The sequence below is a fragment of the Lathamus discolor genome, chromosome 13, assembly GCF_037157495.1.
Source record: "Lathamus discolor isolate bLatDis1 chromosome 13, bLatDis1.hap1, whole genome shotgun sequence".
Classification (NCBI taxonomy): Eukaryota; Metazoa; Chordata; class Aves; order Psittaciformes; family Psittacidae; genus Lathamus; species Lathamus discolor.
In genome coordinates, this window is record NC_088896.1 from 6,340,820 (window position 1) to 6,367,781 (window position 26,962).

At 54.7% G+C, this 26,962-nt stretch overlaps 2 protein-coding genes across 4 annotated transcripts in view; one reads left to right on the forward strand and one right to left on the reverse strand.

The window, feature by feature from the left end:
- The first annotated feature begins 291 nt into the window (after window positions 1-291).
- On the forward strand, window positions 292-10,214 carry GRIN2C (glutamate ionotropic receptor NMDA type subunit 2C). The gene is made up of 12 exons (XM_065693483.1): window positions 292-699; window positions 2,338-2,933; window positions 3,346-3,460; window positions 4,134-4,345; window positions 4,437-4,605; window positions 4,941-5,094; window positions 6,288-6,413; window positions 6,491-6,720; window positions 6,897-7,057; window positions 7,611-7,798; window positions 8,311-8,543; window positions 8,901-10,214. The coding sequence occupies exons 1-12, from the start codon at window positions 292-294 to the stop codon at window positions 10,212-10,214; spliced, it is 3,906 nt and encodes a 1,301-aa protein (XP_065549555.1).
- Window positions 10,215-13,755: 3,541 nt separating this feature from the next.
- The window catches only part of TMEM104 (transmembrane protein 104), a 44,460-nt gene continuing 31,253 nt past the window's right edge, over window positions 13,756-26,962 (reverse strand). For all 3 annotated transcript variants that reach the window (XM_065694141.1, XM_065694139.1, XM_065694140.1), the window contains exon 10: window positions 13,756-17,232. In XM_065694141.1, coding sequence (XP_065550213.1) covers window positions 16,472-17,232 — 761 coding nt within the window. In that variant the 3' untranslated portion in view covers window positions 13,756-16,471. The remainder of the gene's footprint in view (window positions 17,233-26,962) is intronic.

Genomic DNA, 26,962 nt, shown 5'->3' on the forward strand with positions numbered 1-26,962 from the left:
GAGAGGGTGATGGCACTGGGAGGGGGACGGTGGTGGTGGGATGGGGAGGAGGTGGTGGGTAGAGAGGACCAGCAGGGAAGGGCTGGTACTTGGTGGTAGTGGGGTATATGATGGGCGGTGGGTACAACCCTGTGGTCATTCCTCCACCGCATCCAGCCTCCAAAGGATGAGGGTCCTCCTTTTGCCCTGCTTCCACCACGGGTGCTGGGGAGGGCTGGGGTGAGCAGGGTGCTGGTGGGCATCCGGATGTAAGGGGCTGTGTCCCATCCTGGCAGGGACGCGGTGGTGGACATGGGCAGAGCGCCGGCGCACGCTCTGCTACTGTCCATGGTGCTGGGCTGCTCGGCTGCCTTCTCGGACCTCCTGCTGCCGGGATTCGAGGAGCCGGTGGTCAACGTGGCCGTGGTGTTTGGGGGCACCTCCTACCCCCTGCACATTCGCTCCCGCCTGAGTCCCCAGAGCTTCCTGGACATGCCCCTGGAGATCCACCCCATCACCGTCATCGTCAACAACACCAACCCCAGCAGCCTCCTCACCCAGATCTGCGACATCCTCGCCAGACACAAGATCCACGGCATCGTCTTCGAGGACAACGTCGGCACGGAGGCTGTGGCCCAGATCCTGGACTTCATCTCCTCCCAGACCCAGGTCCCCGTCATCAGCATCAGCGGGGGGTCTGCTGTGGTCCTGACCCCGAAGGTGAGGCATCTGCTGCGGGTGGGGTGAGAGGAATGGGTGATTAGAGAGGGGTGGATGTGGGATGTGTGATGCTGGAGGCAGAGGAGCTGCTGGGCTGCATCGTGAGGGCTCACAGGCAGGAACAGGCAGTGGCTGCTGCAGCGTGGTGGGACATGGGGGAGACATCAAATAGGGGCCCAATTGATGGGACATGGGAGAGTGCGCTGTGGAGGGACCTTCCCTGGTGTCCTGCTTCCCATCCCCTCCTGCTGTGCACACCATGGTTGTGGCACTGGGGCTGCCAGGGCAGCGGCAGGGTTGGCGCATCCCTGTCCTCCTCCTCCCCCACATCGCTGGGGCTGGATCCAGCCCTGCAGTGGCTGGGCTGGCGGCATGGCAAAACCTCTCTTAGCTCCGGTGCCCATCTCAGGCACCCCATGGGCCCAAGCAGGATCTTTGGCTTCTCTGCTCCCTGCTGGCATCAGACGCTGTCACTGTCACTGTCACCTGCCTGCTGGGAGGCACTGGTGGCAGGGAGAGCTGGAGGGTGCTGGGCAGGCAGTGATGGGCTGTGGCACAGCTCTCCTGGGGAGGAGATTTGGGTTATATCCTCTTGGATGCTCCTCTTACCTTGGGCACTGGAGGGGTCCTGGTGCTGGTTCCTTCCATGGCAGCAGCCCCTGGACTGGAGATTCTGCTTCTCCTTGGGGCACTCGGTTTATGCTCTGATAGCGCAGAGGTTTTGGGGTCTAAACCCCCTTCCTCCACTGCCTGGTGCTCCTGGACCAGCCTGAGGTGCTGCTCACTGCGGCTGGGTGGCAGCTGGGTGCAGGGGACTAAGGTGGATGCAATGGACCCTGGTAGGTGCAGTAGGCTTGGGTGGATGCGATGGATTGAGGTGGGTGCAGTGGACCCGAGTGAAGCCCCAAGCAACTGAAAAATTGCCATGGCTTTGCTGAGGTCTGGGTGCTTTCCTGCAGCTTTCTCCAGGGGTTGGGTATTTTGGGGTCAGTGGAGGGACCTGCCTGAAGGCTCAGCCTCCTCCTCCTCTTCCCATGGATCTGAGGTCTCCAGCATCTCCCATTCCCACGTGGCGGAACCACCGTCCCCATCGGGAATCCTTCTCTGGGGGCGGGGGGGTCTGAGCAGTGGAACCCCGCTGCCTGCACGCGACCTTCTGCAAACGCCGCTCACTGAACCGTTTAAGACAGAATCAGATCAATTAAGACTTGCTAATGAGAGGCCAGATGGTGGGGTGGGAGGGAAGGAGCCTCGTAGGCTCCGGTAGCAAGTAGTGAGATGGGGTTTACACTCCTGGCGGAGGCTTTGCCCCCCTCCCTCCACTGGTTTAAGGAGAAAATGTTGGTCTCCTTTGGAGGATGGATGAGGTTCTGGTTGATAAACAGAGATGGAGGAGAGGTCACAGGGCTTCACCCTTTGCATGGGATGCAGTTCCTTGGATCAATCCCATTTTGGGTGTCACCAGCCCATGGACCATGCCAGTTCATGGCTCCCTCAAACCCTTCATGATGGCAAATTCAAGGTAGCTTGCATAGGTGCAAGAGACCTGGACCACGGTTTCAATGGAGCAAATGGGCCTGGACCATGGTCCATGGACCTGAACCATGGAGCAGCGCTTGACCCCTTCTCGTCCTGCAGGAGCCCGGCTCGGCATTCCTGCAGTTGGGTGTCTCCATCGAGCAGCAGATCCAGGTGATCTTCAAGGTGCTGGAGGAATACGACTGGGGCTCCTTTGCCGTCATCACCAGCCTCTACCCAGGCTACAACATCTTCCTGGAAGTCATCCGCTCCTTCACGGACGCCAGCTACTTCGGCTGGGAGCTGCAGGAGGTGCTCACCTTCGAGATGAGCCAGGAGCGGAGCAACTCCAGGACGCAGCGGCTCCTGCGCCAGGTCGATGCCCAGGTCCTCATCGTCTACTGCTCGCGAGAGGAGGCCGAGTACCTCTTCACCATGGCGAAGCAAGCCGGGCTCGTGGGGCCAGGCTATGTCTGGATTGTGCCCAGCCTGGCGGTGGGCAACATGGAGGTGCCACCCGCATCCTTCCCCGTTGGCCTCATCAGCGTGGTGACGGAGAGCTGGAAGCTGAGCCTGCGGCAGAAGGTGCGGGATGGGGTGGCCATCATTGCCATGGGGGCTGCCAGCTTCTTCCGGGCCCATGGCTACCTCCCGGTTGTGGGACGGGACTGCCGGGCTCCTGCCGGGACCACCGCCACCAACAACAGCTTCTACCAGTAAGGCTTGGGACACACTGGGATGAGTGGGAAATGGGGGGAATGGGGAAATGGAAGGAGAAGGGGAGGAGGATGGAGCTGGTGGGCAGGGGGATGATGATGCTCACTGCGAGCTGGTGCTTCACACCCCTTGGCTGATTTTCCCTTGCCTTCTCCCCTGCTCTTCTGTCCTCCAGGAGCTATGGGGATCTGAGGGGGGTTCCCTCTGCAGTGCAGATGTGGCACCTCAGGGCTAATCTGTCCAACCTCAACCCTACAGTCATCCATCCTCGGTGCCTCCTTGCTGGCAGGGCTTTCTCCAGCTCCCCGCTGCCTCTTTCATAGGGGCTAAACCCGGTTCCCAGCTCTCAGCCCCATGTCTCTAGGTGGGACCCAGGGCAATCAGGATCTTATGGGCTCTGTGTCTCACCAGGCACCTCCTCAACGTGACGTGGGAGCACAGGGACTTCTCCTTCAATGAAGGCGGCTACCTGGTCAGGCCCACCATGGTGGTGATCTCGCTCAACCAGCATCGCCTCTGGGAGATGGTAGGACCCCGGCCCCCCATCATAGGCACATCATTTGGGGTGGCGGGGCAGGATGAAGCTGGGGCCATGTGCAGGCTGGGATCCCAATATGGGACAGGTTATCCAATGCAAAACCCATGGCTGGTACCCATGGTGGCATGGTGGGGGTTTGTGACACCAAAGCTCCATCAAGAACTGGGGATTTTGCCTGCAATTTGGCTGGAAAGTTCCAGAAGAGGCAAAAATGGAGCTGCCCACCTCTGGAGAGCAGCAGCCAAACACCTCGACCTGAAACAAGCTGTGCAGAGAGGGGTTGATTCCTAGTTTGAAAGTATTTTGGGTGAGGATTGACCAGGTTTGTGCTCATCCAAGCCTGGCTCTTGGGGGCCAAGGAGAAACAGCTCTCCCCACGGTCAGTGATTGTGTGGGGAGAGGGATGCTGAGCTGGGTCTCACCATGGTGTTCAAAAACCACGTAGATGAGGCCCTTAGTGACGTGGGTTAGTGCTGGCCTTGGCAGCGATGGGGGAGTGGTTGGGCTTGATGATCTTAAAGGTCTTTTCCAACTTGGTTGATTCTATGGCTGAGCCTAATGGTGCTCTAGGAGAAGTGAGCCTCAAAAGCATGGGGAGGATGGACGTGGAACCCTGTATGACCCCCATAGCCCCTCACCAGGGTGATGTGCACTCTCCCAGGTGGGCAAGTGGGAGAAAGGCATCATCCACATGAAGTACCCGGTGTGGCCCCGCTACGGCTCCTTCCTGCAGCCCGTGGTTGATAACCGCCACCTCACGGTGGCCACGCTGGAGGAGAGACCCTTTGTCATAGTGGAGAACACGGACCCCAGCACCGGGGTCTGCGTGCGCAACACCGTGCCCTGCCGCAAGCAGACCAACTCCTCGCAGAGGTGAGCAGTGAGGACGGAGCTCCCCGTCGCGGCCATGGGGGCACTGAGCTTCTTTGGTTGGTCCGATCCGTTTCTCCTGGTGTGGTTTCAGTGGTGATGGCCTTGTGGATCCCTACACCAAGCTGTGCTGCAAGGGCTTCTGTATCGACATCCTGAAGAAGCTGGCTAAGACGGTGAAGTTCTCCTACGACCTCTATCTAGTGACCAACGGCAAACACGGCAAGATCGTCCGCGGGGTCTGGAACGGCATGATTGGTGAGGTAGGGCTGGGAATAGCTTGGAACCCACCTTTGGCTTCTATGGGGGGCAACACTCACTTGGGGTTTTGCCCTAATCTTGGGTTTTCCTGATGGAGATGGGGTCAGGGTGTCTGCGGTGGGGCTCTGGATGAGCTTATGGGCAAGGCTTCATGGAGGACATGGGGATGGAGCCAGCTGAACACTGACACTGTGTTTGTGTCACTGGGAGTTCAGAACCTAATGCATTGTTTTAAAGGACAAAGGTTACGGCTGGCAATGCTGGAGATGAGGCAATGCCTGGTAGGAGGTGGCCTGGATCCCTCTGCCTGCCCCAAGACCCTCTGCCCCTTCTCCAGGTGTACTACAAGCGTGCGGACATGGCCATTGGCTCCCTCACCATCAATGAGGAGCGCTCCGAGATCGTGGACTTCTCCGTGCCCTTTGTGGAGACCGGCATCAGCGTCATGGTGGCCCGGAGTAACGGCACCGTCTCCCCCTCTGCCTTCCTGGGTGAGCCCCATGGCCCCCCTGTCTGTGCCTCTGTCTGCAGGTTCATCCCATGCTTCTGACACATGCAAATTGGAAATATCGCTTGGTTTTAATAACTTTTAAGTATAAAAAGCCTAAGTCAGGAGGGAAGGGGATTATGCTGCTGCCTTTGGGGCTTCCTCCTCCCCTTGCCTCAATAATCCCTTTATTACAGAGGCTGGCATCGGTGGTTTCCTCCCCTTCGTTACTTGTGTGCTGGAGGGAGGATGGGGACGTAGGGGAGGCAAGGAGGGGATTTGCCACCTCTGAGCTCTGCTCTGGGGACCCCTTTTGTGCCACCATCACTGGAGCTTGCGGTTAAGGCAGGGGTAGGAAACCAGAGCTCAAAGCTCTATTAAATGAGCTTTCAAAGAGCAAAGCTGCAGCCTGGGAAGGAGGAGACCGGCCAAGGTCACCACAAAACTCAGCCTCAGTGCTCGAGCAGGGCCTGAGGCTCTCGGCAAGGGCACGGTGGTGGCAGCTTAGCCAGAGCCAGGCTTCTGCATAGGGAGGATGTGCGTGCCAGGGATGCTATAGGGCATGGGGCACATCTTCCCCTTCCTGTCCCTCCCCATGCCGCCCTTCCCCTTGGAGCAGGGGTCACCTTCACGGAGGGGACACATGGAGCATCCTGCCCCGGGTCGGCAGGGCTGGGGCCCGTGGTTCTCTGCCTCTGTGCTAATGAGCTGCATCCCCATCAGGGGAGGCCTCTCCTCCCTGACAGCGAAGGACACGCTGACAAATGGACCTCGGTGGCTGCATGTGGAGGGCTCTGCTGCAGCCCCGGCGCTCCTGCTGCACCGTCCCAGCTCATCCCAGGCAGGCAGGGACCTGCTGCCCACCCTCAGCTCCGGCGGGGCTGGGCCCATATGGATGAAACCCATGATCCCATGGGAAACCCTCTTGTTGATGAACCTGGAGATGGGCAGCTTCTCATTAGCGTTTCCCCACTGATGAAAGCCTGCTTTTCCTTAGGCGGGGAAGCATGGCTGCATCCCTGCTTCTCACAGCATCCCCCTTCCCTCCTGATTCCCTATGGATCTGCTCGGCCACGATGCTGCCTTCTTTGAGGAGGGGCAATATTCAGGAGTCCCATTCATCAGGGCAGGCTCTGGGGGTCCCCAAGGGGCTGTGGGGTGTCCTGGCGGGTTGATGGAGTCCTGCTTGCCTTGCAGAGCCGTACAGCCCGGCCGTGTGGGTCATGATGTTCGTGATGTGCCTCACTGTGGTGGCCGTCACCGTCTTCGTGTTTGAGTATTTCAGCCCCGTTGGCTACAACCAGAACCTCACCAGTGGCAAAAGTGAGTTGGGAGAGGTGGGAGATGGGCAGGGGGGCTCATTCCCAACCAGGATGACTGCGGTCCCTTTGTCCTTGCAGGGCCTGGAGGTCCCACCTTCACCATCGGCAAGTCAGTGTGGCTGCTGTGGGCTCTGGTCTTCAACAACTCCGTGCCCATCGAGAACCCCAAGGGCACCACCAGCAAGATCATGGTGCTCATCTGGGCCTTCTTCGCCGTCATCTTCCTCGCCAGCTACACCGCCAACCTGGCTGCCTTCATGATCCAGGAGCAGTACATCGACACGGTGTCGGGGCTGAGCGACAGGAAGGTGGGGATGGAACTGGGGTGGAATCGCTGCAAAATAATGCGTTTTTTGGGGTGGAATGAACTTGGGGGGTGTGCACATCACTGCTGGGCATGGGTTTGTGGATGGCTGTGGGGAAGGGAGACAGGGCAGGGACACGGACACTGTGTGATGCTGCTCTTTGGGGCTCCCCATTGCAGTTTCAGAAGCCGCAGGAGCAGTACCCCCCGTTCCGCTTCGGCACCGTCCCCAATGGCAGCACCGAGAGGAACATCCGCAGCAACTACCCCGACATGCACACCCACATGGTGAAGTACAACCAGCGCTCCGTGGAGGATGCCCTCACCAGCCTCAAAATGGGGTATGGCTCCTCCAAATGGGGTATGGCTCCTCCAAACGGGGTATGGCTCCTCCAAACGGGGTATGGCTCCCGGAGCTGGAATACAGCTCCTTCACATGGAATACAGGACCCCCAAATGAACCAGGGCTCCTCGGGATGGGGTATGGTACTCCCAGATGGGCTAGGGCTTTCTCAACTGGGATACAGCCCCCCATAAGTGAGATATGGGCTCCCCAGGATGGGTACAGCTCTCCCAGATGGGGTATAGCTCTGTGTAGCTTCCCTACACGAGGTATAGGCCCCCCCAAACAGGGTACAACCCCCTGCAGATGGGTACAGCTTCATACAGCTCCCCCCACATGGGATACAGCTGCCCAGGTTGGGTACTTCCCCCCCCCCCCAAGTAGACCTAGAGCTCTCCAAGATGGGGCAGAGGCCCCCAAAGAGGACACAACCCTTCCAGATGGGCCACAGCAATCCCAATGGGGTAGAGCTCCCCCCAAAAGAGGCACAGCCCCCAAAAAGGTCTTCCAGCCTTCCCCCCCCCTCACTCTTCCTCCCATTGGTGGTGCAGGAAACTGGATGCCTTCATCTATGATGCGGCGGTGCTCAACTACATGGCAGGCAAGGACGAGGGCTGCAAGCTGGTGACCATCGGCAGCGGGAAGGTGTTTGCCACCACGGGCTATGGCATTGCCCTGCAGAAGGACTCACGTTGGAAGCGGGCCATTGACCTGGCCCTGCTCCAGTTCCTGGGAGACGGTGGGTACCCGGGATTGATGCTCTTTAGCCCCATCCCCATCATCACCCCAAATTAACACAGGGACCAGGGCTTTGGTGCCCAGACCCTGTGCAGCCTCCACAGCTCCTTGGAGGATGCTGCCAAGGGGTTCTCCACCAGCTACTTTCAGGGGATATTAAACCCAGCAGCATCTCCCCAGCTGGGTGCTGGGGGGGGACATCCCCTCTCGAGTCCCTCCTCATCCTGGAGATGGCCATGTACTAAAGCAGAGGGTCAGGAGAGGCCTGGGGAGGGCACAGTGAGCATGGCTGGCTGGCATGGGACAGAGGCCGGAGGAGGATGAGTGACTGGTGGGATGCTCAGGCCGAGGGCAGCAGCAAGGACAAGGTGATAACACCTCCAGGGACTTGGGAATGGCTTTCTCCTTCTCCAGCCACAGTGGGGTGAGAATGGGCAGGGGCTGTGCTTGGGGAGATGATGCCCAGGGATGGGTATTTTCACCTCTCCCACCGCTGTTCATGTTCGGTCCCAGGTGAGACCCAGAAGCTGGAGACAGTTTGGTTGTCTGGGATTTGCCAGAATGAGAAGAACGAGGTGATGAGCAGCAAGCTGGACATTGACAACATGGCCGGGGTATTCTACATGCTGCTGGTGGCCATGGGGCTGAGCTTGCTGGTCTTCGCCTGGGAGCACCTCGTCTACTGGAAGCTGCGTCACTCTGTCCCCAAGTCCCACAAGCTCGACTTCCTCTTGGCCATCAGCAGGGTGAGTGATGCTGATGATCTTGAGGGGCCCAAATGTCCTCCCATGGTATCATGGGGATAAGCGTCATCCCTTTGACCCATAGGGGAGGGACTGGGGATGTTTGTGCTGATGTGAGCTCTTGGTTGGGGAGAAAAGGCAGGGTTTGTGGAAAGGGCTTAGCCCTGGGAATGACCCCGCATCCATATCAGCATCCAGGGGGAAAGGAGTGCTGGAGGATGATGTCACCTCCCTGGCAGCGCTGGGGATGCTGAGGAGGGGACATTGGTGCTATCAGGACATCTCAGCACCATCATCCTAGCTCGGCAGGGTGGGTGCATGACCCTGCTGATGTCGGGGTGTCCCTTCTTCTCTCCACAGGGCATCTACAGCTGCTTCAATGGGGTGCAGTCCCTGGTGAGCCCCGGGCGGGCACCCACACCCGATGTCACCGCCAGCTCGGCCCAGGCCAACGTGCTGAAGATGCTGCAGGCGGCCAAGGAGATGGTGTCGACGGCCAGCGTGGGCAGCTCGCTGGAGCACGCCACCCGCACCATCGAGGACTGGAGCAGCCGCAGCGAGCGCCTGCAGACCACCTTCTCCCTGAGGACACCCCAGCTCGTGGTGCAGAACAGCACCAGCACTCACCGGGCCCCCTCCTCTGCCCCGGAGAGGTTGGAGAGAGCCTACGCACCCATGGGTGCTCCCCTGGGGCTGCCGCTGCCGCAGCCCATCCCCGTGGACTCCCGGCTGCCCAGGGAGGAGCAGTGGAGAGGGACGAACAAGCACGTCCCCCGCCTCCTGCACCCCCTGAAGTTTCGGGGGGGCTGCGCAGGGGATGGAGCCCTCCCGGGTGTCCCCCATGTCCCGGTTAAGACGCCCCCAAGGGAGGATTTTGGGGAGCAGATGTTGGTGGGGAACCATATCGGGGCTCCCCTCCCGCCCCCCACATCCCCCAGGGACCTGCCACCACCGGACATCTACAGGGAGCACAAGCGGCCATCGGGGCTGCAGAACCCGCCCCGGCTCCAGGGGGACGGGGGCCACGGGGGCTCGGGGACGCTGCCCTGGCTGCTCTCAGCCGCGGAGAAGAGGCAGGAGCTGGGCAGCCCCTTCCTGCCGCCTTCCTGCCCTCACGGAGCCTTCCCCAAAGCCGCCAGGACTCGCAGAGCCAGGGGCGAGCCGGATGCTGCAGCGATGGAGCGGGAGAAGCCGAACCGGCTCGCGGGCGGGGAGCGGGCTGGGAAGCGGTGTCCGGGGGCTCCGCGGCGCTGCGCTGCTGCTCACCCCTCCCCATGCACCGACGTCCCCGACCTCTTCCCCGAAGCCGAGCCCGGCTCCAACTGCGGCTCCCGCTGGCTGGCACCGCGCTCCCCCGCCGCCCGGCTGCCGTCCTACCGGGAAGCCTGCCGCCAGCCCCCCCGCACCACCATGAACTCCTACCCCGGCCTGCAGCCGGGGCACCGCTCGCGGGGGTCCCCCCCACCCCGCGAGCACCCCAGGGTGCCGGTGGGCTGCGCACGGGGCTCTGGGCGCTGGGACGGAGGGTGCAGAGACTGCGGGAGGCGCGGGGGGGAGCCGGCCTTGCTGCGGGCAGCGGGGACCGAGCGGAGGGACCCGTTGTGCCGCGGTGTGATGAGTCCCTGCGCCGGCGGGTCCTGGCGGCGGGTCTCCAGCCTGGAGTCGGAGGTGTGATGGGGGGACAGGGGGGTGTGCGCACCCCTCTGCCTGCCCCGGGCCCCGGTGTCCCCATGGGCCAGCCAGCGGCTCCCGGCCGGGCTCCAGCCTCCCGGGATCCTGCAGCGCCGGCAGCGGGATGCTCCAAGCGGCTCGGCGGGTCCCGTGCGCTTCGAGGGGGGTGAGAGGAGCCTGGCAGGCGCTGGCACACGCTGGATTGGGCGCTTCCCGCAGGCAGGAATGGCATCGGGGACACTGAACTCATTGCCACCGTGTTGCCGTCATTTGGGTTCATTCAAAGGACTTGAAACACCATTTGCAGGTCATTAAAGAGACATTTTCAGCCGGCTGAGGACCCTTTGTCCATCCTCCAGCGATCACAGAATCACAGAACGGTTTGGGTTGGAAAGGACCTTAAGATCATCCAGTTCCAACCCGCTGCCATGGGCAGGGACACCTCACACTAGACCGTGCCGCCCAAGGTTCTGTCCCCAGGGCTGCCCTTGGCTGTACCCTCTGTCAGTGGGATGCTTGTGGTCCTGTGCACCTCTTCCTTGCTCAGCTTTACTGCTGAGCCCTGGCACAGGCTCATCACACTGGTGGCAACTGCGCAGAGGGCGCATCAGTCAGTGCTGTGACTGAAGCCAAGCACTGAAGCCGGAGTCACTGCACCCTGCTCAGCTATTGGGGCGCTGGGCACAGATGGCTGTGAGCTCAGGTCAAAGAGTGATGCTCCCATGGCCGCAAACCAGCAGCCCAGATGTGTGGCTGGGAATGAGGAAGGGAAAACAATTCCTCCCACATTCCCAGGGCTGATGGGGCTGTAAATCAGGCACAGGGGATGAGCTGGGGTTAATTCTTCTCTTGATGTACATGTCTGCAACAGCCCTTTCCCTGCTGGGCTGGGGGGAAGCTGTCAGAGCAGGGCAGAGGGTTTGGGGAAGCAGCAGCCTTGGCTTTGCCCAGTGGTACCAGCCCCATCCCAGGGCCATGCTGGGATGATGCAAAGCAGCCCATGGAGATGCCAACCCTCATCCTCTCGAGGCTGCTTCAGCATCACCCACCTGGATGAACATCCCCCCAAGAAGCTGCTCCAAAGCTCCATCATTTTGTTTCCCCTATTTCGAAGCAGCTCATGGGGCTGCAGCAGCCACCAAGCAGCTGGGGCTGGTGACAACAAGGGGACCATGGCAGGATGTGCTCCAGGACACCCATGCCTGCCCCAGGGATGGCTGCAAAGCCCCAGGGAGGTCAGGAAGGGCCTGGCCACATGCGAAAGCTTTGGCACCGTGTGTGTGTCCATCCATCTGTCCGTCAATCCATCCACCCATCTGTCTGGGGTTAAATCCAGCCCATTCCCTCCCCATCCCCCAGCCTGGCTCCATCACACGCGGGTGCTGGCACTTTAATTCCTTTATTTATCATTGAAATTGTCTCTTAATTGCTTTGGCAGCCCCTCTGCAGCCTTGTGGCGAGGAGAGAGGTGCTGGTGTATAAATAAAGGAAAGAAACAAGTAACCCTGGCTGAAAGCAAGGGAATGGATCCTTGCAGGGCTGCCCCAGGGGACGGCACCCATTTACCTGGGGCAGATCTGCCTATCTGGGTGCCTGGATGCCCCCAGGGGGTGACAGGCTGGTCCCCAGGAGGCTTTAATGTGGCCTAGGGAGCTTTTACCCCTCAAAACCTAAGGCTTTCTGGCCCAAGGACACCAGCGCATACAGCTGCCCCTTTGGGGTCAAGCCTGAGCCAGCGCTGGGGCTGGGAGAACAAAAGAGAGCTGAAAAGGGAGGGAAGAAATATATATATATGTATGTATATATATATAATTCCCAACCCACACTTTAAATTAATTAGTGATGTCCCCAGTGACTCAGCAGAGGCCAAATGGCTTTTGCCTCATGTTTTATTGAAGGGCTTTGCTGCGGGAGGCTGAGGGCGGCGAGCGACAGGGGACACGGGGGTGCCGGGGATGCTCCATGGGGATGGGTGTCAGCACCCCCTGTAAGGCCAGGGCTGTCCTGGGTGTCCCTGTCCCCTGCTGCCAGGGTGGCATCTCCATAATCATCTCTACATGATAAAGGGGATGGAATACAGCAGTTTTCTCACATTCCCGAGTGATAATCACTGTTGGGAATGGAGCTGAATGGGGCACAGGGGAATGAGCATCCCAGAGCGGGTGGGAGCTGCATCACCCCTCTATGGACCAAGGAAGGGCTGAGCTGCTCCTGCAGCATCCCCTCACCCCAGGGATGAATCTGCAGGGAAGCAGCAGCCTGGAAACACCCTCTGACCAAGCTTTCCAAAGCAGGGGTTGGGTAGTTTAGTGCTTAACAGGCGCTGAGGGATATTTCTTTTGGGTGAAATTGTCTAATCAATCACTTTTTAATCCAGCAGCTCCAGCACTGGGGCTGCCCTGGGATGCTGCTGATTATGTGCATAGAGAAATACAGTCAGCCCAATGCTGGTCACTGCTGGGGGGCTCAGCCCTGCCCGGGGACACAGGCAATGTCCTCCCATCTGCCAACAGCCTCTGCAGCTTCAGCACCCCCATGGCATGGATTGTTTTCACTGTCCTCTTTGTTCAGCATCATAGAATCATCATAGAATGGTTTAGGTTGGAAGGGACCTTCAAAGCTCATCTGGTCCCAGTGAGCAGGGACATCTTCAACTAGACGAGGGGCCCAGAGCCACATCACAACATCCATCTGCTGAGGAAAAGGGGGGACAAGGCAGCTCAGCGTGATCAGCCATGGGGAAGAGGATTCCAGTGGCAAGGAATCCTAAGGGGAGATGGTGGCTTGGGCAAGGGCATGTAGAGGTGGTTAAATCACAAAGCAGAAGAGATACAGGGCCAGGGAAGTGCAATAAGGGGCCAGCAGATGCTGATAGCTCCTGGGCTCAGGACCTGGCTGCCCAAACCCATGTTGTGAAAGGTGGGGAGCATCATCCTATAAACTCATAAACAGCGAACCCTCCCCCCAATTGACACACAGTCCCTTGGTGATGCTCAGCCCTTGTCCAACCCTGCCTTTCAGATTCCATGGTTACATTTTCCTTCCCTGGCCATTGCTCTTCCAAAGCCTGAATCCATCCCCGATACCAGTTTGGTCTCAGATTTACAGCCCAAGCCCTGCAATCCTCCGCTGCTTGTGAGGTCCTTCGAGAGAATCACAGCAGAAAGTGTTTATTTCCACCATAAAGCCCTGGTTTAATATTTTACCATAAATCATGCTGCGCTTTATGGTGATAATAAATTTGTTGGCAGAAAACTGCCTTTTGCAGCCTGAGGCAGCGGAGCGATTCAATTTGTTAGGGTTTAAGTGTAAGGAGCCGTAATTGAGAAGGGGAAAGTACACATGTTTTAATTGAGTTTGCAGCTACCACCCAGAGTTGCAGGAGGCTAATAGAGAAGAGGTGAGGGTCTCCATTAGCCTCTCTGCTTGTCATTTCCCCTTGGCCTGCAGCACCATCCGTCACGGCTGTTCCCTCTGGGAATAGCTGCTCAGTGCATGCACCAGAGAAGGAAAGGGGTGGGAAAAGCACCCAGACAAAACCAGATGTATAATGCACGTTTTATTGGGTTTAATCCCATTTTTGGAGAACTAATTACAGTCAGGACAAGCATCACGTGAGACTCAGTGATAATCAAGTGATAGTGTTGCTAACAGCCAAATAAAACCACACTTTCATGATAGGAGAGAAGGGGGAGCTCCTGCCCTGCGCCGAGGTCACTCAGAGTCCCCCTGGACAGCGCTGGCTCTGCTGAGCCATCCCCTTCCCTCTTTCTTCAGTAATTTTTAAGGCATTGCTATGTCACATCTGATATGAAGAATGTTCTCTCTGCCATAGAGCTTCTTTCCCTTAATCACCCCAATTCCTTGGATATATTTGTGCAAGGACAGCAGGTTATTTGTTTAAGAAAGCATTGGTGCTCATGAGACCAGAGTCCTCACTAAGGTACCACGGCAAGGGCTGGGAGCAGGATGCGAGCCTTCGCCATGCCACTGCATCCAAAACCTGGATCCAAGCAGTTCTTAGAGGTAAGGCCCCTTAGAAATCCCTGCCACCACCATGCTGAGGAGGAGAGGGGTCACCCAGGCCAGGAAGCGAAGGCACATCTTTAACATGAAGAGATGCAGGAGAGAGGATGGATTTGCTGTCTCCCTCCTCCTACCCCAGGCAATGCAGCCTGATAATAGAGGGACAGGAAGGGAGGGAGACCAAGGGGAAGGGAGGATGAGAGATGAAATAACAGCACAGCCCCATTCCCTGGCTGGCAGTGAAATGTGGAGGGAAGAGATTGCAATGGGCGCTTGCAGGGATGAAGGCAGAGACAAGTGCAAAGCCTCAGCCCCCCCCCAATCACCCACATCTGTGCCCTCCTGCAGCCTCGCCAGCTCTCCAAAGGCTCATTTCATCAGCACTAAGTTCCTCTCAGCTGCCTGGCAGGTGGCTCCCAGCAATGCTGCCCCATGGATCTGCCTTCCAGCCTCCTTCTTCCTGAGACACCACCACCAGCTACCTGGAAATAACTTGTTCACTTGGCACTGAAGATGCCCCAGCAGCTTCCCCGGAGCACTTGGGGATGTTTAAAGTCGCTGCCAATGCTTAGGATCAAGCTGGAGAGGAGGCAAACAGTCCCCCCGGATCCTCTCCAAGCAGCTCAGCAAGGACACAGTGGCGGTGCTCAGGCTCAAGAGGTGCAGGGTTTTGCTTTAAAAGCCATGAAGTGTTTTTATACAGCTCCAGGTACTTGCATATTCCCTCAGGAGGAGCACTTCAGGTCATATGGAAACCAGAAAGTCCTACTTGAAAACAGAGCTTGATTAAAAAGAGCTGCAGTTCAAAGCTTGCTTTAGCGAGCGGAGACACTTAATACTGCAGCAAGTGCAGAGGGCAAGAGGATCTAACGTAAGTGACACGCACCTGGCTTTGAACTTGCTTTAATAAGGGGGGGGACTTAAAGTATTTCAGGTGGAAACTTCTTTTGAAGTTCTTCCTTTTGTTAGGAAAGCCCAAAGGTCTTTGCCCAAGGGCCTCAGAGCACAGCACCCAGGGCTGTGTCACTGTGTGCTGTTAGAGTGACTTAAAAGCAGAGCTTTACCTAAAGCACTGGCTGCCATAGGTAACAGGCAGCTCAGTTCTCAGAGAAGCTGAGCAGGACCAGCCCAAAGCCCACCATAGCCCTGTGCTGAAGGAGAAGAAAAGGGATTCAAGCTCAGTTCCAGCAGGGTTTCAGCATCTGGGATCTGTGCTCCTGCAGGCTAGAGGCACTGCCACTGCCTCCTGGCACCAGCCCATTCCCTTGAGTTAACACCCACCTTGTTTCAAGGCTAATTACCCAGCACAGGAGGCTGGAAACGCATCAGTGTGCACAGCCAGAGCCCCTGCAGGCCTCACACGTGTCCAGACTGGGTAATTAGCCACAGGGATTCCAGCCCACAGGAATCCTGACCACTGGAGGCAGGGGCTGGCTGGTCCTTACCAGCTCCGTGCAAGGGGTCTGCATGCAGGAGCTGAGGGAAGCAAGGCTGCAGTTTCCTCTCCAGGGAGAAAAAGCTGTATCCCTGCATGTAGGGGCATTGCTTTGGGGTCCAACTGGGGTTGCTACAGCAGAGAACAGGGTGAGAAGTGTGAATGTAAACTCCTGGGCTTGGGTAACCAGCAAGAGATCCCAGACCCCAGCAATCCATGGTGCACAAACAGGTTAATGCCTCTAGGAAAAGAAAATGTAACAGAAAGCACAATTACTTCCTTCTGAATTAGATCTCCTCCCACCCTCACTTCTCCCCTCAACTGGCACAGGAGTTTGGTTTGAAAGAAGAGACTTGGTTCTCCCAGACTCCTGCCGGATTCTGCCCAGCACATCCATGCCTTTGGGAGAAGGGACATTGAGCCGATCGGTGCAGTGAGCAGCCAAGGCTGTCTGCTCTCTCGTGTGCCGAGACCTGCAGCACACAGAGAGCTCCAACAGTGATGCTCCAACAGAGCTGAAGGCAGAACTGGCTGGACACTGGTTAATGGTGCAGGCTGCCAAGGGCTCAGCCCCACGGCACTGAACAGCAGGGTGTGAGAACCAGGATTGTAACAAGGCTGAGTCCACTTATCCACACTCCAAATGGAGTGGACAGAGTCTGTGTTCGGGGCTAACCCTCGTCACCAAGCCCACAGCCTGGAAACTTCCCTTCATGATGCCTCTCCCCCATTCCACAGCTGCAGAGGGGGAGCTGAAATGTCCCTGGAGCCGGGGAGGGAGCGTGCTGCTATCCCCACATCAGAGTTTGGACTCGCTCAGGACAATGTTTGCAGTCACAAACACAAAGCAAGAGAAGCCCCATATGAGCACAAACACAATCCAGAAGGTGTGTCGGAAAGGGGAGAGGTGTTTGTTAACTGTCCCACTGCCAAAGACCAGCTGCGTGTCCTTGCGACTGCAGTATGCGAGGAAAGCCGGAATGAGGTACTGGATCCCATTCCCAGCATAAGCTCCTGTGATCCCCACCAAGGACTCCAGATCGTGGGTGCAGAAAGCCACCAGCACTGGGGGAATGAGCGTGATGGCAGGAAAGACAAACCTATCCACCACCCATGGGTAGGTCCCCCCTTCCCTGTGGAAAAGAGTCTTCCAGTTGTTGCGCAGGGTCACTGCGATGATGGGGAAATTGGTGCTGATGGTGAAGACTGGGAAGAGGCCCAGGAAGTAGCGAATGAAGGCAACGTTGATGATCTCACAGTTGGTGAAGTTGAGCGTGTACATGTCCATGAGGGTGTCGTTGCGGAAGCAGTAAATGGCAGTGAACGATAGGAGGCTGTAGAAAGCCAGGATCAGGATGTAATCGAGCAGCACGAGCTTGTTGACATGCTTCTTCTTGGAGATGGGTGTGATGAGGGATGGCAGAGAGTGCTGGCACATGAAGGAGTAGACGCACACCCCAAAGAGATTGCGGATGCCTGAGAGCTGGGCCATGGATGGGTGACCTTCAGCTTGGCCTCTGCTGATGCGGATGAGAGCCAGAATAATCATAAGGATGAAAGCTGGAGGGAGAGAGAAGGTTTGAGGTCAAGCCCAGGTCTGCACTCCCCATGACCCTCCTCCCACCAGCACTGGCACCAGCTCTGTCTCCCGCTCCATAAGGGCATCTCCTTATCTCAGGGGAAGGTTGTACATCAAAGCCAAGGTACATGGGATTTAATCACCACTTGCTTTCAGTGCTAGTCAGCAGATAGGGAAATGGGCCTTTGGCAGGCATCTCCCTCCATCCTTCTTCCCACAGGGACTCACCCTCCCACCTGGATAGCAAACAGTTGCTCTGGGCCCTTTGGAAGTGGGACGCTAACAAGTCCATCACCCATGGGTCTTGGCCCATGGATGCTTCTGCCAACACACTGTGGCTAAATATCACCATTTGAAAATGGCTTAGAGATGTCTGAGCTTTGACCTCTAAAGGAAGAAAAGATTAAAGCTGGCTGCAGTCAACCCCAGTAATACTCTTTAACATCTGCAACTGGACTAATGCTTCCAAGCCCTCACCTATGTACAGAGGCCAATGTAGAGGAGCAGCAGCTACCACCAAGCTTTGCCTGTCCCTGTGATGTGTCAGGCTTGATAGAGCAAGAACCAGCCAGCCGTTTCCCAGGCAGGAGGAACAGGCTGTCTGTAGTTAATCCCAGGGTGCAGAAGCCAGTCTGGAAGGGACTAAAGCAGCACTGAAAGACTGTGATTAAAATTCATCACTTCTAAGGCACCAAGTCTGCTCCTCACTTATGTCAGGGAAAAGCCTAACGACGTTTTACAAAGCTTATCACAGAAAAGCAATGTGCTGTGGACAAAAAGGAATTGAGGAGATTGGTCTAACGCCCTTATTTACTCTGCTGGTGGCAATTTGAGCCAGCAGCAGTTACTGCTTGCCTGTTATTCCTAGCATGGCACATAAAACCAGCAGCAAACTAATTCCGGTGTCACAGAAATCACATCAACCTGGGAAAGATGATCATCAGCTGCTGGAGTTAACAAGGAACAGGGGAACAAACCCTACCTGGCAGGCCAGCAAGCATCAAGATTTACAGCCTGGTGCTGGCAATGGATGGGCCACTGCGGCTTGCACAGAGCTGTCTCCTGCGCTGGTTTGAGGCATCAGAGCAGAGCTGTGAATTATCAGGTAACAAAAAGAACAGCAAAATGCTGAGATGACTCCTTCTATGGGCAACTTTAATGTCATAAATATCAATACAGAGGAATTAAACAGAGCAGCACAGAGCCTACAGGAGGGTGGCCACCGGTGCTGCAAGCCTGGCCATGGGGTGACCAGGACACTGGCTTGCTCTGTGCCAAGCGCTGCTCTGCCTGACACAGCTGGATGGAGACGGGAGACCCTGCCAGGGACAGGAGTAGGGAAGATAATTCCAGACCAGTGTACAAATGCGGTTTCTTCTGTCCCCAGTGAGACCAGATTAACCCAAACTGAACATCGCCTCCCAGCACTCTACAAAACCCTGTTTCTCAATTCTCAGCAATCCTTTCCATCCCATAGCAAGCACCAGCTCTGTGCTGAGCCACACTCTGCATTTCATCTCATGCTGCCTCAGGAAACCTCTCACTTCCAACTGTCCCCAACGACAGGACAAGTCTAACAGCTCTCCACTAGCGCTGGGCTGATGGCAATACATCCATTCCTTTGTGGCACCACAAGGGCGAAGCCACTTTGGGAGTGCTGGGCTCTATTTACTTCCTCAAGAGCAATCACAGAGGGCTACAGAAAAACATCAGCTGATTGCTCTGGGGCTGTGCAGTTCCCCTCACCTTCACTCAAGTCAGCAAGTGACGGGCACTGTGAGCACAGGTACAGTTGTTGTGCCTCCTCTATTGCTCCCTGGAGGGGAGATGCTTGCCAGCGTATGTGTTACAGCAAAAGAGCTGGGAAGAACTGTGCTCCAGGTGATGTGACATTGGCTGCACTCCCTGGGGCTGCACAGGCTACAAGGAAGAGGAGAAAGTGCCCAGAGCAATCAGAAAGCCAGCTTTGGAAATACGAGATGAAATAATGAGACCATTCCTTTTCTTCCTGCTTGGGAGATGTGGCCATCCTCTGCAGTCCATTCCTGAGCTGGGCCTGTACCTGAACGAGGTGTAAGTGCACAAGTCTTGCACCTCTTCCCCTGCACACAGTAAATCTCCACCTCCTCTGCTCAGCAGAGTGAGGAGTCACCTATTTCCATTTCCCAGACTCACCACTGGCTCAAAGCTCTGCTTTCCACAGCTGCACTAACAGGACCAGTGCAGGAGAATGTGCAGGCTGGCGCCCCATCCTCTGAGCATCTCCTCGGTTAGAGACACACAGGCTCTCCTCTGCTCTCTCTGAGAGAGAGCACTGTGAGAACAGAATTCCTATGGATTTTTTGCTTAAGCAGCTGGAATTCACAACCTTTTCCTTAAATGTTTCTTTCAGAAATTAAATGTATTAAAGTTACAATGTGCGAGGATCCAATCTAGCGGCAAGTGCCCCTGCCTATGGCAGGGGGTGGAACTGGATGAGCTTTAAGGTCCCTTCCAACCCCAACCGTTTTGATTCTATGAATACTAAGATCGAAACTAGCACTGTTTCCAACAAGGCTGTGCTCCCCCTGCCCTGGTGCTCTGCATGAGCCTCTGCATGAGATGCGTGGTGCTGGGTAAACTGGAATCCTCCCCTGCTCAATTCCAGCCTCAGAGAAGACAACAGGAGCCCTGCCGCACTAGTTGTGTTTTCTCTCACTCCCTGCAACAGGGAACCAGAGAGCGGAGACATTTGCATGCCAGATTTATCTGCCTGTCCCTGGGAGGAGACAAGCCCCAAAGTGAAACTCAGAAACCTGGTTATGCCAAGTGATAAATCAAGATGAAAAGAAGATGACAGATGCTGACTGACAGGCAGCTTTGGGCAGACAAGAGGCAGCACAGGATCCTCAGGCACACGCAAAGCTCCTGCTCGCATCCTCCTCTACCTGGGCCAGCAGGCTGAAGGCAGAGTTACACCATGCTATTTCAAGTCGCTTCCAGTTGCCACAATGGCTGGCCCACAGCGTTCCTGCACCACAAGGACCCTGGTGAAGTCAGACATGGGTTCATAAAATAAGCCTTGATCTGCTCCTCTACACACATGGCATGATATAAGATGCTCCATGGATGAAACACCTTCAGATACCATGACCAATAGGTACAAAGCGAGGTGGACAACAATGCAACCATGGATTGTTAGTAAGTTACAAGAAAAACCTTTTAAAGGTTTAAAACCTTTATTTATACCTTTAAACCTTTATACAAGTGCTGAAAAACAGCTGAGGGGTTTGCTGGTCCTGATTTTTCACCAGTGTCAGACCCACTCCAAACCCACACACCACACATGGGCTTAGCAGTCAGTGAGGCACAGGGGACACTGCTGGTCCCATCATCTCTCCTCTAGATGTTTGAGCATCATTTTTACTGAAGGATGTAAGTGAGACTGGAAAGAAAATAGAGAGGGGTATGTCATAAAGGAAACGCTGTGATGAATCTCATCACCTACAGACCTCTCCTGTCACTCTTTAAGGAGCAAACACTGGCTCTTCTCACTGACAGTGCAAACCCTTGCAGGCAGCTACTGCTGCCTGTCCTGCTTGACTCAGGAGATGTTGATTCAGAGATAAGGCAGCTCTGCTCTGGCTCTTGCAGGTGGAAAAAGGATGAATATGGATGAGCACACATCCTAATAAGAACACCTTGGGAAATATGGGAGCCTGGGGATATTAAAGAATACATTTTGGTGAACTTTGATAGAAGCATAATAAAGCCACAGAAGAGCACTGGAGATCATTTAGCCATTCTAAGATTAACTATTGTTTTGCAGAGTCAGAGCAAACACTTTTGTAAATGAGAAAATGCTGGTCTATACCTGAACTTCATCTCTCTGCAGAAAGGCTATTGCAAGGAAAGAGAGAAGCCCAAGGCCAGAACACATTACTTTCCCCAATCATGATAGGTTACTGGAAGAACTAATGCTCAGAGTGAATTCCTGGCTTAACCCTCCCTTGCATCCCTGGCAAGGCACTATAGTTTTGAGGTGCTTGACTTGGTGCCCCACTTCAGTCTCTCTGTTGGCATGTGGAAAATAACAGAGAAGATCCTGCACTGAGCCACAGTAGGAAATAGGGAGAAACTTGGAAAGAGGTGGCTTGGCAAGGGGGAAGCAAGCTCAGAATTGAGGTTCTGCAGGACTGTGGCACTAGATAACGTCTCTATTAAGCAAAGCCAGATGTTGCCTCCCAGATTCATCTGTGAACTTCAACCTTCAAAGCATTGCTCCCAGTTAAAACAAGGATGGTTTTAATGGCTCTAGAAAGCATCGTGGGAGACATGAACTAGGGATGAGTAAAATACTTATGGAAGAAAACAACAAAGGTTATGTGACAAGCACCTTGTATGTTAAGAGACAGGAAGGTAAAGACAGAGGAATTGCACCAAACCTCGAGTCACATCTTCTCCAACTCGGTCCCTATTCTCATTCTTCCTTCCACAAGGCACAACTGGTAAGAACATCCCCAGGGCTGGAGAGGCAGTGGTGAACACCACACCATGCTGTATCAGCAGAGCAGCCCAGGCCTGGCTGCTCCCTACCCCCATCCACAGGCATTTGTTTAAGCAGTGGGCTGTGCTGCTGACACGGCCGTGGCAGGGCCATCCGTCACCATGCCTGATGCTGTGACAGAGATTCCTTGTTGAAGCAGAGCATCAGCATGCCAGGAAATAATGATAATGAATCACCCCTTCACAACACATGCCAGTTGCTTCCCGCTTCATACATTAGGAGGCATGATGGATCCTGGCGAGGAGGTTTTCATGAGCTTCCTAAGCCCATTCTCTTTGGAAAGAGGAAGATCTCCCCCTACCTTAATCTTGATCCCGATTCTCCCATCAAGCCAAAATACTCTTAACCAGAGGAACAGATCTCATCTACTTTAATGTTAGGCAGCTGTCCTAGGTTCAGCAGTAGCAGTTATTTTTCTGCTTCTTAGTAGCTGGTGCAGTGCTGTGTTTTGACTTTAGGCCTGGGAACAGAGCTGATAACACAAATGTTTTAGTCTAACCAAGGACTTTGTGAGTCTCATGCTCTGCCAGGAAGGAGGGGAAGCTGGGAGGAAGCAGAGACAGAACACCTGACCCAAACTGGCCAAAGAGGTATTCCATACCACAGCACATCATGCCCAGGATGTAACTGGGAGTTACCCAGAAGGGCTGGGACTGCAGGGTTGGACGAGGTACAGGTTGGTGCTTGGGCAGGTGGGGTGGGGTGAGTTATCAGCTGGCTGGTGTTGAGGTGCTGTATTCTTTCCCCTTGTTATTTCCTTTAGCATTATTATTATTGGTGGTAGCAGTTGGTGCTATACCTTAGTTACTAAACTGTTCTTATCTCAACCCGTGGGAGTTGCATTCTTTTCGATTCTCCTCTCTGTCCCTCCAGAGGTAGAGGGAGGGAAAGAAGGGGGGGGGAGTGAGTGGACGAGCTGTGTGGATCGGTTTAAACCATGACAGCAGTTCTTTCAGGAGAGGAGGCATGAAAGGAGGGCATCTGCTCTGTACACGCTTCAGCACAACATCACATCAAGACAGTCCTACGTTCTGCATCTCTATCCAACACTTCCATCAGTGTTTCAGGCAAGTTTAAGATCCCCTTCCAATTCTGGAGCTGCCAGGCATTATGGATGCTGTGGCATTAGAAATACTAGAGCACAGCTGGGTTTCACAATGCTGGCAAAGCAAGGTAGAGGAAATGAAGACATTGATTCTTAAATTTAAAGCTCATTTGCCCAGTTCCTCCTGCATAAGCTAAATCCTGTCACTTCTTCATGACCTCCAGCTCTCTGTAAACTCCAGAGTAGCAGCTGATGAATTTCTGCAACCTTCAGAGGAGGTTTCTACATGAAACAGCAGGAAAAGAAGTAAAATGAAAACCAGGATTGCTCCATCAGATGCAGGAGCTGGAGATTTGGCAACGACAAGGCCTAAAACACAGTCTCGAGGAAGATGAAGGATTTATGAGCGCGCAGACTGCGGGGAAGCAAGATGGATATGTTCTTAGAAGACAGCAATTCCCTGGAGAGAGAAGTCAGAAAGAGGAGGGAACTTACTTCCCAGAATAAAGGTATGAGTGGGACATCAGTGTGACTGCTTCCTCTAATGGAGAGCAGGGACTTGCAGGCACAGTGTTACCCTCCCTGCCCCAAAGCAGGGTCTAGATGGCACAGGACTGTTTCTCATACAGAGGAAGCAGAGCCACATGTTGGACACGTTAAGATCACAGGAGTGTGATGCACTTTACCAGGAAGGCAAGAAAAAGCCTCCAGTCCCTTTGCCAGGTTTGCCTTGCTCCTGCTGCAGCCCTCTCAGACGCTATTGCTGCAATGGCCTCAGGCCAGGCAGGGCCCATTTCCTTCACGAAAGGAAGCTTTTATTAAGTACCACCAGGACGTTTTGGCTGTCAGAAGCAGTTCAGAAGGGCTTCTCTGCTGTAAAGGCATCACTCTTCCGCTTTTCTTCATTGTTGGAGCAGGGTTTGCTACCCCACCACCAAGTAGCTTCCCCTACTGTGGTGACAAGTCCTGCTGTGGAACCAGTGGAGTTGCCCGTCTGACCCACATCAGCTGGTCTCCACGGACATCTGCACACAGCAACAGCTCACAGGGAGATAAACGGCTCTGCTCTGGTGTTTATCACGGGTGCTTTATCTCAACATATGGGAAGGGAAGAGCAGCCAGCGAGGAGCGTTTGCTTCTGGTGGAAAATTACCCGTGTAGTTTACTGTCCTCTCTCCTCCAGTCACCTTTGGCAGAAGCACCAGAAAGCCTCTGCAATGGGGACTCGGCTCCGAGCTCTGCTGCTGACTTGGTCTATTAGCTTTGACAGTCACTTCTCCGTCCATGTGAGAATTTACCCTTCTGCATGAAGGGAATCACACACACTGTGATGTCACATCATGCTTGGGAAAGCACTGGGTGCAAAGCATCCATGTCCCATCAAATCTACTACCCTTCCTTATCCTGCTTTGGGACCTACCCAGCAAAGTTATCATCACCTTGTTCAAACAACACACACTCTTCCATGCCACAGACCCACTCTGAAAATCAGTGCGAGCACCATCACCAGGACCCCTCTGCAGGGCTGAATGTGTCCTTACATTTTCAGCTCCCCTTCTCCAGCTCTCAGACCCATTAGTTTGTCTCCTACTGCCTGGATAAAATACTCTTTTTCAGGAACACCAGCTTCTCAAGGCAGGATCTCAGTCCAGCACTGTGCATCACTCACCACCTGCACCTGAAGCTACTAAAGGCTCTTTCACTCACACAGGCACTGCTTCATCCCACTGCCCCCCACAAACAGCACTGGGATGAGCTCCTCAGCCTTTAAGTCTGAAAGCTGGCATGACAGAAGCACAGCCTTTTATCCAACTCTTCATAAATATATTCACTTCTCGTAGTGAATTATTTACCCTGGGCTCAAGCAGCAGCCTTCTCTGCTCCGAAAGGGATGCGAGAACACGAAGTTAACTTTGTTGAAGAAGCTCGCTGGAATGAACATGCAACAGTGTCCTGATTTACAGTCCAATTCCATTGTCCTTGCCTCTCCCATGTGCCCCGCTCTGTGAAAGGGAAGGGGCAGAGACCTCCCTAAGGGGTTTGCTTCATTTCTGATGCAGGAAAGAGGCCACCTTGAGGACTGTGGACACTGCAGACAAACCTCTCTGCAGAAGCCTGGATACCCAGGACTTCAGGTAATGGTCACCCCCTCCTGTATCAGTCTCCTCTCTAATTCTCAGTCTCTGCAGCTGAAAGGATGAAGCTGAGCGATCCAGGTTTCTGAACTGAATCAACTCCAGCATGGCTGATGAAGCCTAAGGATGGCAGCAATAGTTACTACAGTAGCTGAAACCTGCTCACAAAGGGAGATGGTCCAAGATCAGCTCTCTGCGGAGATGTTGGGGAGCCTGTAAAAAGCAGGATTCTGGTGGAGAAAGCAGAACTATCACAGAGAAATCAGTAGACGAGGAAAGTCAGCCCCAGCAGTGTGCTTGGAGAGCCCTTTCCTAGTTTCTTCCCTAGAAACCTTCTACCAAGTATCCTGGAAGAGGACGGGAAGGAGACAAAAAGAGCTTAACACAAAGCTTCCTGGCTATTCTTTTCCTTTTCTCCTCCATTCTACTGACCATGGGAAAGAGCAAGGGGAGAGGTTTTATTTCTGGGCATATAATTGTGAGATCAGAGGGCTGGGAATGCTCTGTCTCGAGGGCTGCAGTTACTTGAATAGCTGTGGTATGATCTGATTGTATTACACAGAGAACGGAGCTTCCAGCAACCAAACCCAGAAGTTCCCTCAGTAAAATGTCTCTTTATTAAAATACAATACTTTCTAATAACTACAATACAGCATCAAGAGCAGCACACATTGCTTATGGCCCACATGGGAGCTGTCTGGGAACATTTGCCAGAGGCTGTACAATAACAGCAGTGATAATCATGCTACCAATGTCTTTAAAGCCAACAGTCCTCACCTATAGAGCTGGACATCTCGGGCTGTAACAGGCTGCAATTAATCGGGTTAGCTGCTTAATACACAATAGCCCAATGTTTGCTGCTGAGCTCCACCAAGCCCTGTCCTTTTGTTATCTTTCCTAATCCATATCCTTTCCCATGAGGCTGCTAGTCAGTTGTTATCCCATATTATCCAATAATAAAGAGGTGGGGCTGTGTCCTCTCTGCTTTGAGAAGTGCATCAGACTCAGTCCCTTTTGCTGTGCTCTGCCTCCAGCAGCTCACCCCTAACACCACCCACTTGGATCAGGATTGGGGAAAGGAGGGATAAAACCCCAGCTAGACATTCAAGTCTCTTTAGGGAGCAATCCATCGCCACCACAGGTTTAAATCCTCCAGGAAAAAATGAGCCTGAAGTCCAAACAGCAAAATTGAACATACCAACAGCTCTAATTTATAGAAGGCTTAGCTGGTTTAGTGTTCTGCAGGAGATGCCCCATTCCAAGAACCTTGTAAGAGACCTAGAAACAGGCTCCAAAATTAGTAAAAAAGGACTGGGAAAGGAAGGAAAGGAAGGAAGGAATGAAATACACCCTCCTTACCCCTAACTCATACTTACCTGGTCAATCAGTCTGGACCCTGTCTCTGCTCTTAATAGCATTGCTCAAGAGCTGGGGGAGCCAACAACATTTTATCCCTAACTTAAATCAAGGCTTCACCATTACCAGGGTTTAAACCAAGTGGTTCTTCCCAGCTTAGCTCTTTCTCCAGGGAAGCACAGCAGACAGGCTCCCTGTCACACCCGTCAGGGTGCTGTGCTCAGTCTCCCAAGGCAGCCCACACAGAAGAGGGCTTTCAAAGCAGCCTGAGTTGCAGTTCGCAGTTGGGAAGGGGATGAGAGCTTGTGTAGGCAAACCGTTACACAGAGAGAACAGAGATCTCTAAGCATGGATGAGGCTAGCAGTTAAGCAGGGACTGCTGCACCGAATTTAACCACTGGCACTCACCCATGCGAGGTGGCAATCAGTTCTGCAGCCAAGTGTGTAAGCTGCTGCTCTTCACAAGACTGCCAACAGCTCGATGCCTCTGGAAGCCCTCTGTCTGCCATCAGTCCCACTCCACCTGGAGACACAGATCCACCCTCTGTGCTCCTATGAGTCCTGACAGGGAAGAGCCTCGCCATGCCAGCCTTGTTTCCAGATGAGCTTTCTATGTACAACAGCCCATC

What these genes read in the sequence shown, in the direction of transcription:
- GRIN2C (XM_065693483.1), top strand. Translation starts at nt 292, where the DNA reads ATGGGCAGAGCGCCGGCGCACGCTCTGCTACTGTCCATGGTGCTGGGC. An exon ending in CTGTGGTCCTGACCCCGAAG is followed by an intron (nt 700 to 2,337) that starts GTGAGGCATCTG and finishes CTCGTCCTGCAG; the next exon opens with GAGCCCGGCTCGGCATTCCT. An exon ending in GCTCCAGTTCCTGGGAGACG is followed by an intron (nt 7,799 to 8,310) that starts GTGGGTACCCGG and finishes GTTCGGTCCCAG; the next exon opens with GTGAGACCCAGAAGCTGGAG.